The following is a 12,059-nucleotide window of genomic DNA, read 5'->3' as shown; positions in this document are numbered from 1 at the left end:
AGCGCATTAAGCTTTTGTGAAATAAAATTGAGTTTTTCTCCGTGCTTTTGTGAAATAAAAAAAAAAAAATACTGAACTCCTTTGTCTCCATTTAAAGAATAAAATTTGGTACAGGCTGCGTAGATTATTTCTTGTTAATTTTAAGATGTTTCATGGAATCATGAATAATCTTGTACTTTCATTATTGAATTAAAGGAAATAATTTTAATTAGCAGTTTTGTTAAAAGCTTCTTTCTTAAAGTCCAAGAAACATTCATTATTCTGATTAGTTTCTCATTTCTAAAAAACAGAACGAATAGCCCTGCCATTCTAATTTTAATGTATTTGTAATTCTAGGTAACTCGTAAGTAATATAATGCAGCATTTATACTTGCCGCAACAATATTGTTGGAGAGGAAATGCGTCATTCCTCTGCTAGCCAGTCAAAAGAAACCTTACATCTCATAGCGTTTATTTATTCCTATAACCAAAGAATGAATATTTTCCTAATTGAGGTATGAATATTTTCCTAATTTTATAATTTTCCTAATCCTTTTGTCATAATTTCTTTTGTTACAATTAATAATTTCCTATTTTTGAAGTATAACTCTCTCTTACATGTTGCAAAATTCCTTAGAGTAAAAACGTTGAGACATGCGAAAATGAGATTACAAAATTAGATCAATGGGCCCACCAGCGGCCGAGCGGTAAAAGCTGCTGAACACTGGTAGTTTGGTCCGGGGAATTAGTCACGGCGAACGGGCTGGCTGCATGGGCGTCTTCGTGGTTTTCCCCATGTGTAAAGTGGATATGAGCCAGATTCCCTTAAAAAGACCTCCATGGGGCATCCCTCCCTTTCCATGTAGTGCCGTGTAGTGCGAAGCACGTAATAATAATAATAAAAAAATAAAAAAGTAGATCAATTTTTCCATTCTTTAACATTACATTTCTGAATTATTCTGAGGCATTTAAAACGGACGCAAATCTCTAGCTATTTCAAATTTTCTGGATAACATTATGGATGTGTACTTTGAAAAGAAAAAAATAACAGATCAATTTATTTCAATGTGTTTTTAAGCTCTTCTGCAAGCGTACTTATATGGTGCTTTCATTACTTCTAATCGCATAAATGCATATCAGCAATTCCAGACTAATACATCTACTAAAATCAATCATTGCCATATAAAAAATATGTTTTAATTTATGTTGTGGCAGATGTAATTTAAATTTCAATTCAAGTTTCACGTATTACCCGATAAAATATTCACGGTACTTAAATCCTTTAAGTTCAGCAACTAAACAAAATTAAGGAGGAAAAAAATCTAACATAATCTCTTTCATAACAATCATAGTTTTACCCTGCCATTTGAGTCATCTGGTGGATGTTTCTCTAATTAGTAATTTTTATTAATTATTAAGAGGATTCCAGACAGTAGTACAAGGTGAACTATCAATTATGCAAAACCCCTATTTTTGTGCACTTAACTGCTATTGCGATATGGTACTTAACTTTTTTATCTGCTAAAGATATGGTAAACTCCTAAAAACAATTACTATTTAATTATGCAAACTGCTTTCAAAGTTAAAATTTCATCATGCGTTAACTTTGATAATAAAGCCTAATTCTCTTACATAATCAATACAAATTTTGTTTTGCAGTTTTAAAAGATATAAATAATTAATTTAACAACATTCCATGAAATTCCGGAACTTCCAAGTTGCTTAAGACTTTTTTTCTTGATAATATTCCTAATAACTCACGTCTAATGCTCAAGTTCTTTCCTAATTTAATGCAATGAAAATGGTTTAACATATTTAATTTATAATAATTTTAAAACTGAAAATTATCTGCTTTTAGAATTAATTTTATTTAAAGAGAGGAACACAAATTTTTGTACATGAAACTCGTCAGAAGTGTATGAATAGTATATTTTGAGAAATAAATTCATCTGAATAGAGGAAAATTGGTGAATGAACGAAAACACTACGCTCAGTTTCAAGAAAATTGGCCTAATGTGATACTCACCGGCTGACCATTGATGAACCAACGGAGCTCCGCAGCAGGTTTTGATTTCGCCGACGTGCAGTTTAGTGTAACGTTATCTCCGGAGTCGTAATTCATTTGGCCTCCACTGATTGTGGGTCCTTCCAGGGGCAGTACTATGGATCAGGAATATTGGAAACTGTAATAATGCAAAGCACTCAAAAGAAAATCATTACCCTGCAGATTAAAATATCTGTGAAATATCTGTGAAATGGTTTCGCGTAAAATTGCCAAACGTTTTGCTGCTTTTGTATTTTTTCCCCATTAGATATATTTTGTGTGCAAAATTTCAAAGCATGCAATTTAGAAATATGAAATCAACAAGTGCTAGAATTTGAAAATTTATTATTGCAAATTATTAATAAAGTATCATATATCGTTTAAAGCATACATATGTAAATACAATCTTAAAAAAATAATTATCAAAAAAATCATTCAATATAAATTTATTTAAAATCATTCAATGTAAATTTTTAGACTTAATTCTTAAGAGCGCTTCTAAAAATCCACCAGCGGTCAAAATCACTGAACGTCAGAAATTTCGTCCAAGGTTTTTTTTTTTAAGAGATTTAGAAGATAGGACTAACAGAATTTTTTTCTCTGAAAAACCTAACTTCCTGGACAATTTTCGAAAGGATACTGATTCATATCTCCGTTATCAGTAAGGAAACTAAGAAAACTAATCAGCCATCCGGTCATTGCATAAGGAACTCAGGTTCATGGCTTTAACGAATCGGCCACCAAGTGAATATATAAAATAGGCAGTATTATATACAGGTGCCCACTAAAGTTCGGTACAACTCATTTAACTGACGAACGGCTGCGGCTAATATTCATAAAAGTGGTGTTCGGGTCTAGTAGGGTGGCTATGCACTACTAGATGAGATATCTTTCAGAGCAACCTGGTGGAAAACAACGTCCCTATCTCGAAAACGATACAAGATAGGAGAAAAAAGTGAATTACAAAGTTGTATAGAATCGTTGATTTAGTACGAAAAGACACCTTGTGGACATGAATATTAAGAACAGAACGTTTTAAATGTGCATTTGTTTGTTCGCGATTTTGGGTTTTGATCAATACTCGCTTTAAAAATGTCTTTAAAGGAAAGCCAAGAATGCATTTCTCCTGAAAATATTGGTAATTAAATCTTAGGTAAATGCACAACAGAATTTTCCGAAATTATTGAATTTTCTACTTTATTCTCTTTCACAATTCGATAATCTAGTATTTGTTTCAAATTCTGTATCAATAATACTACAACTGATTTCATCTTGCTAACTGAAGATTTTTTCGATATTTTCTTCACCACTTAAATTGATAATGGAATTAAAAATATTATCAAATTCATTTTGCAGATTTTTAAATTTGGTTTTTAACAATTCTAAATCACTAACACTTAAATCTAGCTCACAAAGTTTCTTTTGCAATTTCGATAAGATAGTTTTCTGAATTCTCTTTTTAGTGAGAACATCTTTTAATTTCGTAGCCATTTTTTGCTACACTTATCAATAATAACAAATTATCACACAAACTTAATTCTGAATTTACTAAATGCAACAGTTAATAATGATTAGAGTTTCAAGGGTTTTTTACTTACCCCTTTCTTTCAGCAACTGGCTATAATCCACGAACACAAATTCCATAGAAACAAAATGGGAAATCACAGTTTTACATTAGATTATTTACTTAGCCGATATCGCTCGGGCTCTACAGGACCACTCAAAATGGTCCGGCTAATTCTAAATGGACTGTAACTCTTAATTAAACTAATTAAAAAACTATAATGTAATATATCGTTATCTTTATTTGACTAATTTGTGAAAGACACTCTCAGGCTTCCACACTCACTCTCTGCTTCGCCATTGAAGCAAACTCTCAAAGGTAATAACATTCTTTCGTAAACAGTAGCGATGGCAGCGCCATCTGGTTTCAAGGGTATTTAACAACCCATTTTACGAATATAGCTGCAGAGCCGTTCAGCAGTTAAACAGGTGGTACCGAACTTTAGTGGACACCCTGTATATATATATATATCTATATATCTATACATATATATATATATACAGGTCTAAAAGTGTAGCTAAAAGGTCCAACCTTATAACTAAGTCATTGCATAAATCTTGTTACCAAAAAAAAAAAAAAAAAAAAAAAAAACGATTAAAGACAATGCGAGAAAGAACTAAAGAATATCCAGTATTTTCTAAAGCATAAAAGAAACCTAGTAAGAAAAACATTTACTGGAACTTAGAGAAATTAAGAAGTTACAAAAATCATGTAGTTCATATTGCATAAATCTGATATCTAAAGATGTTTTATTACATATTTGACAATTAGCGTTTTACAGCCAACTCTGCACGATAAAAATGTTAAATGTGTTAAATGAAAATGAATAACGTAATGCAGTTAAAAATATTGAAGCAAATATATGATAACAACTAAAAAGTTATTTTTGTTATGAATTTTACTTTAGTGAGCCAAACAAGTTGAGAAATTTAGGCGAAAAGGTTTTTTGAATCCAAGAAACATATTTTATATGTTTCTCGGATTTTTTCTTGGATTTCTAGGATTCGAATCATGGAATTTCTAATTGCCGGTTGGAACGCCTCTACAGAAACCATTAGGTATTTTAAAAGCCAGGAAATACGAAAAATCAACTGTACTCTCAACGACATCCAAACCATAGATCTTTCAGTTGCCAATTGGACGCGCAAAGCATTTGCACCACGAGAAGATGCATTGGGGTGAGGGAGTAATTGTGATAATTTCTCATAAGGTAGACAGGGTTGCATTCAATCAGTATGAGAAACATAGATTTTGTATTTTTAGCATTAAGTATTTACCAAGTTTCGTATTATTACCATTCACCGAAAGTTTAAGAAAGGAAGACGAATTGTATTCCTACGTTGAGGTAAATCTCATTTTTACAAATGGTAAGTTACTTTAACATAAAAGATTTTTATGCCCGAATATCATTCATTCTTTCAAATATTAGGGAAGTTTAAAAAAGGCGTCTGAAATAAGGTAAAAAGAACAGTTTTCGGTCTGTTATATTATTGTGTGTATAGAAATATATTCATGCAGATCAGCAGATTTGCCGTCTGGCATTCCTAAAACCTATGTAGTTAACGTTAAAGTTATGTAGGAAACGTGATTTGAGTTGAATTCTAAGAATATAAATGAACTAAAATGCTAAGCCAGTTATTGCAAAAACTCAAAACACAGAGTTCTGCTGGCTTATTTTTAAATTTGGTAACATAAATTATCCTTACATCCTTAGATTTGGTATCCAAATCGGTATTTGCGTCAGCTACAATTCGTTTCCTCGAGGAAATGCAGAGAAATGAAAGGCATAGCTTATTTGTTCGATATCGCTTTGTTTATTATGGGTTAAACTGCATGATTGTGGCTGTAGTTTGAGGAAGTGTTTAGACGTTATGCATGCAAAATTTCCTGTATCTGAATAAAGAATACTTTTCTAGTTACGTAAGCATGTATTTTGATTGCTGTGAAAGTATATATTTTCGAACGTCGATAAAAAGAAAAATATGCAGTTTTGAGAACTTGGTAGTTAACATAATCAGACTACACAAATTAACTTACTGCTATACAATCAGTCTTCGTAGAACAATCACTTTTCATAACTGAAAAAAACCTAATTCTTTTTTTAAGCGTAGAGTTATAATTCATAATTACTGCCAGAATTTAGAAAGTTTTGTATACAAAATATGTAACAAATGCAGACAAGTGTGCATAGCAGTACCCAAAGAATCTTTCAAAGTTTTATTTTGTAATAGCCTCTGCTGCGTAACTGTAGGCTGAAATATAACACAAGCATATGATTTTCTAGTAGTAAATAGAATGCTTACTATCTCTTGGGTTAGCTAGATGTGAGTCCGTTGTGACAGTAAAACGGAAATTTTCTACGAAACATCAGATTTGTACCTGAGGACAACTGCTCATGGGTGTTACGTCAAGCTCAGCTGAGAAGAAGAGTAGCATGTCAGCAGACGTGAACAGGCCAATTTTGGTCTTGCTGGCACAACAAGTCTATAACGCACTGAGGGTTTTTTTTAATCGTATATTTAAGAATGTTAATGGCCGAAGGCCATTAACAATGAAGCGAAGACTCGCCACGCGTTGGCGTGGAATGGAAAGGTGAACACTAAGTGAATGTAGATATTCACTAAATGAAATTTTAAAACAAAAGATCTTAAAATAAAGAAAACAAAGTACTATTCTTGAAAATAAAATAATAAAGTGAGAGTCTGGAAAAAAGTGTAGTGTCCATACAAAGAAATCTACCATTTGGCATTATCATTCTCAGTCTCTTGGCATTACAAATAATTGCAGGCTCCTAAAAAAGGAATATTATTTATTCACTTATTAATGTGCTTCGCCGTTCGGCACTACACGTAAAGGAAGAGATGCCCCGTGGAAGATTTTTAAGGGAAACTGGCTCGTATCCATGTTACACATAAGGAAAAACATGAAAAAGGCCCATCCACGTAAAGGAAGAGATACTACACTACACGTAAGGCACTACACGTAAAGGAAGAGATGCCCCGTGGAAGATTTTGAAGGGAAACTGGCTCGTATCCATGTTACACATAAGGAAAAACATGAAAAAGGCCCATCCAGTATAAGTAATTGCAGTGATTTCGAGATTGACGGAGATGGAAATATTATTAAAAAAGTGGCTAGAATACATTACAATACAATCATGAATGTTTGGTATGTCGATGTCGCAATGAATAACGCAATATCTAACAAACCAAGGAACACTAACCATGATACGTAGAAAGAACTTATATACGAAACAAATAAAAAATTTGGAGAGATTCTTCGCACCTTTTCGCCGTATTCGAATCCAAGTCAAAATTTTATTCGAATCCAAGACAAAATTGTAACTGATATGTTATAAATATGTAACTGGCGAATGCATATTGTTATTATAATATTGCGCCTTTCCACGAAACAAGATTTAGTTTTTATACTCTTTCAATTTAATTGAAACTCAAGTACACAGAATGAAAAAGGATAATTAAAGTGATAAAACTGTTAAAATTTCATTTAGGCATAATGAAACTTACAAATATGGTACGTTCCAAAAGAGAGGAATATTTTCTTAAAATATATATTAAAAGTATGCAATGTTGCTTTTAGTCAAATTAATTAGAATACATTAAAATATATAAATATCGTTTTTAGTCAAATTAATTATCACACTTATGGAGCTTAAATTAACTTCTTTCATAATGCAGAGGTAACACAACTGAAAAATTTCCCTCATTTATAATTAAATCATACGAGTCTTATTTTCTAATTCAATAAATTCGTGAAATTTTTTTAATCTCTTAAAAGCGAACTAAAAAATTCTTTACTGTCTTTTCTTCTTTTTAACAGTGATTTGTTTAGATATGCCCCTAACCTGTTTTCCCAGATATTATTGGATAGATTATTTCTTGTGAATAAACTTCAACAAGTTACTTTATTTTGTTAAAAAATTCATTTCTTTAATTGATTAGTTGCAAAATCTGCGTTCATTTATAGTATATGGAACAACATCAAAGTTTAAAAGGCATCTTATTTTCTAGTACAGAGCGGCAAATATTGAAATTTTTGTCTCTTTGATTCAGGAAATCAAAGTTACTGTTTTGGCAAAATGAAAAACAATTTACGACTTCTTGAAATTCTTACATGTCATCGATGTTACTGCTACATAATTGAATCAAAAATATATGTAAGTGTCATTTTATAAAAAGTAATTAAAATCCCAACAAAAAAGAAATATGTAATGCGTTTGGAATTAATAATAAAAATATTTAGTTTAAACTAATTTAAAATTTGTTTGACATACTTCATATAATTAAGAAATTATAATAAAATCTTACCATTCTAACTTTAAATGAATCCCTAAATCAAGAGGAATTTAATTTAAAACTTAAAAATTATTTATGTTTTATATGAACGCTTAAAAATATGCAAAGTATATATTATGTTATCCTTTCTGTGATTATTAATATTATGTAAATATCAAGTCTATTTTGTATTCGCGCTGATGTGTTTTATTTAATTTCTGTAAAATAAAAGTATTATTTTTACTCCACAAGAATAAAATAGCTGAAACTGGCATTTAAAAACGATGATATATTTGAAATTTTTCATAGGTTTAATCGATATGAAAATTATCACGTCGTCCTAATCAACCTATTCACATTCAGAATTTTATTTGCGTGCGCTAATCAGATATTTTTCGTGAATTAATTATTCGCATTTTTAGACATCAGCCCAAAAGTTTTCTTCTTGCGTCTACTCAAAAGAATCTTGAAGAAAAAATTGGGATTTATCTCCATTTTCGGAGTGAAGTAATCCACTTTGCTTCTCCCAAGACACTTTCAGCAGACAAAATCCATCGATGATTGTGCTGGGATCCGAATGCCGATAGAAATCCTATCGTACAGTATTAGTTTCTTCTTTCCGCCTTTTCCCAAAAGAGACAAGGATGGCACGGATCATCGTGAAGGTGATCGCAGATCTCATACTGAGACTGAAGATAGGATAAAAATCAAAGAAAGTAGTTTATTCATCCTCCTAATTCTCCACATTAGAAATGCACCATGCCCTAAAATCAGTTCTTCCCGCGCAGCCTTGGATATATACACACTCGTGCGCAAATGAAAAGAATTTGCACATTATTTCGAATATCTGAAAAACTAATAGACAGATTTTAATGAAATTTGGTATGTACATTTAAAACAATGAAAGAGATGTGCTATTCAAAAGTCAATGCGCGCAAGATTATCGGTAAAACGAAAGGTTCAGGAGTAGTCTAAAGTGAGATTTGGTCCCGTCTTACAGCCAGACAGGTTGACAGGAGACATACTAGACAGGAGGCAGTTGAGGAGAGCCTGTATCAACCGATTCCACTCCTGCAGCAAGGAAGATTTCAGCTCCAGGATGGTTCTCGGAGCGGGATGAAACTGCTCTCCTAGATATGTTTCACAGGGTTAAGGTCAGGCGATCTGGCTAGCCAATCCATGTGGCGAATCTTACTTTCCAGGTAATGAGCCCTATGTCGACAAACCAGAGCTAACTGTACCCTTGAAAAGTTGAACATAGAGCTCTAAGGTCTTCTCTCCATACCTCATAGCAGTGTGAGTGCTTGCGTTTATATGAAGATAGTTTTCTTCCTTTTTCATGATTTAAAATTATTAACACCCGATTATTCTTAGTTTTTTTTTTTTTTTTTTTCTTTTCGTTTTTCTAATCTTATTTTGCTATTTTAACTAACGGTTATATGGAAATATCGATTGGTTGTATCTTTTTATTTCTCTTAGTTATGTTTTAACTAATCTTTTAGTTACTCGAGACTTGGAGCTTTAGTTTTCCGTGGCTTTAATGTTAAATTTTCTATTCTTATTTTGATTTTTGTCATGTATTATTTGGGATGAAGCCGGGCTGCTGGATATCATTGTTTATCGATTTGAACCGGCTCAGCCTAATTAGAACCATGACATGATAATTCAACCAGGTTGTTCAGGCTGCACCCATTAAGCACCTCACAGCAGTCAGGAAGCATTTGCAAAATATATGCAGGGCTGTGAGACAGTCAAATATAATGCCTACCCAAACAATTACACCTCCACCAACGTAATGGTCCTTTTCTCTGCTGAAGGAGAGATAGTATCGTGTTCCAAACTCTCTAGATAAAGGTATACCAAGAGTCAATGTCCACGCTAATTCTTGACTGTAAAAAACACGGTCCTGCACTGAAGTCTGATCCGTGACGCATGTTGTCTGTACCATAATAAACGCGCTTTCTTGTGCGCTGCATTGAAGAGGACTCAAATAGCGAGTCTTCTGCAATACAGCCCCTATCTCATGAAGTCTTCGGGCAAGTACAGACTGTAAAACTCTGGTTCCAGTGGGAGCATATATCTCACGTGAGAGCTGAGATGCTGTAGCAGTTCTGTGGCGATGCAATGAAAATGTCAAATAACGATCCTCCATTCGTCGTTGGGGATCTCGATCGACCTTGTCCAGGTCTTCTCGATATGGATCGAGTGCCGTGAAACTGTTTTCATGAGTTGCAGATAACACTGGGCGTTGCATTGAAATCTGTTGCCACTTGTGTTTGTGATTGGTCCTGCCTGCAATTTACCGACAATTCTCCGTCTCTTTCCATCATCCCTACGTTCGTGGCTACACACTTTATCTAATACCTTATATATCCAACTCTTGCAAGAAACCTGGCGAATGTCGTGAAGAAATACAAGCCCTAAAATCGCTGAAAACGCCTCCTGCACTCATACTCCCTCCGTAATCACAGCTCTGCAGACGCTTAGGTGTAAGCTTACGTATCTGAGTTTGAATATTTTCATAATCCTTCTTTGGCATAATTAGTGACTCTGGGTCAATAGATTTCGTAAAAATAGACACAATGTGGAAATTCTCTTAATTTTGCACACGAGTGTAGAAACTCAAGTAAAAGACTAAAATTTAAGATGCCTATCAATTCGTAACTTGACAGAAGGGCGGCGATCTTGAGAATTGAAGCCATGAGTGCACTAAATTAATGTAAACACATTCTTTGTTGTTTTTAGTAAGAGTTCGCAAATGATTTTAGTCTGAATAAGGTTTCTCCATTAAACTCTAATTTATGCTTCACTTTCTAAAAAAGTGTACTTTAGCTGTATACCAATTAATTTCAATCAGATTCAGGTCAGTTACTCTGACAGTTTAATAGCATTTGCTAACGTGCTCAGTTTTGGGGATACAATTCTGTCATACGTAGCCAAATCTTTAATCTCAGAAGCGGTTCTACATGAAATATATTTTAGCTGTATATTGGCATAAGTTTTAAAATACGTTGACCATTTCAAACTTAGCAATTTTTTGCTAACATAGCATTTTTTTGCTAGGAAAAAGACTGAAGTGCTGAAGTTTAGAATATTCCTTAAATAATCTAACTCATTAAAAGTTACTAATTCAATCTCTCCTCGATTAACAAGTAAGCATTTGGATTTGGCAGCACATAATGTTATGAACCTTGAAAAGGAATTGCGGTTTTTAATAACATTACTTGAAACTTCTGGAGTAACTAATAGATGAAATTTATAGCAAGGAATTGGGGATAAATATTTCAAATTTTAAAGCATGGCTTTTAAAAACATTTCGAAACAAATTGCAGCAGAATAATAAGCGAGAGATTTCTTGGATAATTTTACAAATGCGGACATGTAGCAATTTTCATCTGAATTATAAAACAATGAACCTAAAATAAATGAAATCTGAGGAAAACAAATAATTTTCAATGGAAAAATTACACACATTACTTGGTAATGGTAATTTGGATATACAATATTGTTCTCATTATGCTTTATTTTCGGTGTCGAAGAGAAGCTAAAGTTTATAACGTAATTTTTACTGCTATTCTTTAATAATGAGAAATAGTAATTGATATGAGAGGACAAAAGAAATTTGATGTACTGAATTAATCGATTCCTTTGGTGAAAAGCAAGTTATCATTAAAAATTATTATGCATTCAGAAATGAGTAAGAATTATGCATAATAAATGTTCCAATCAGTTCCGAATTTCAACAGAGTTTAAGCCAGAGAAGCGAGAAAAAAAGATAATTTTTATAATGTACTTTTAAAAAAATAAATATTAAAAAAGCTGAAGTTTGAAATTGTTCTTTAAATTCTTAAAAATATTCAGTTTACTTTCTTAGCACAAGACTAATATTTCTCAATTTTGAAAAGATTGGGGTATAATTAAGAAAAAACTTATTTTATAAATTCTCATTTACAAACAATAAAGAATTTGCGAATATGTTTTCATCTGAGAATAAAATTGCATTAACTTGTAATGTGATACTTATAATAAAGAAATGAACTACTTCAATTAATGAAGTTTGAATATTACACGGCAGATACTCTGTAGAGAATATCGGTTTTCAATGCATGATTCCGTTTTTATTTCATTGTGTTGACTTATACTTAATAAATAAAGCATTCAGAAGTGTATGATTGAG

General features: G+C 32.4%; 1 protein-coding gene across 1 annotated transcript in view; it reads right to left on the bottom strand.

Annotated features, from left to right (window-relative positions):
• LOC118187699 (endothelial cell-selective adhesion molecule-like) overlaps positions 1-12,059 on the bottom strand; it is a 148,186-nt gene that overhangs the window by 17,979 nt on the left and 118,148 nt on the right. The window contains exon 5 of the mRNA XM_035357976.2: positions 2,006-2,139. Within this exon, the coding sequence (XP_035213867.1) occupies positions 2,006-2,139 (134 nt within the window). The remainder of the gene's footprint in view (positions 1-2,005; positions 2,140-12,059) is intronic.

The sequence above is a fragment of the Stegodyphus dumicola genome, chromosome 3 (assembly GCF_044657685.1).
Source record: "Stegodyphus dumicola isolate Sdum_Otavi_A_Nest chromosome 3, ASM4465768v1".
NCBI classification, from domain to species: domain Eukaryota; kingdom Metazoa; phylum Arthropoda; class Arachnida; order Araneae; family Eresidae; genus Stegodyphus; species Stegodyphus dumicola.
The sequence above is the reverse complement of the archived record's forward strand: the minus strand, read 5'-3'. Positions and strand labels throughout refer to the sequence as shown.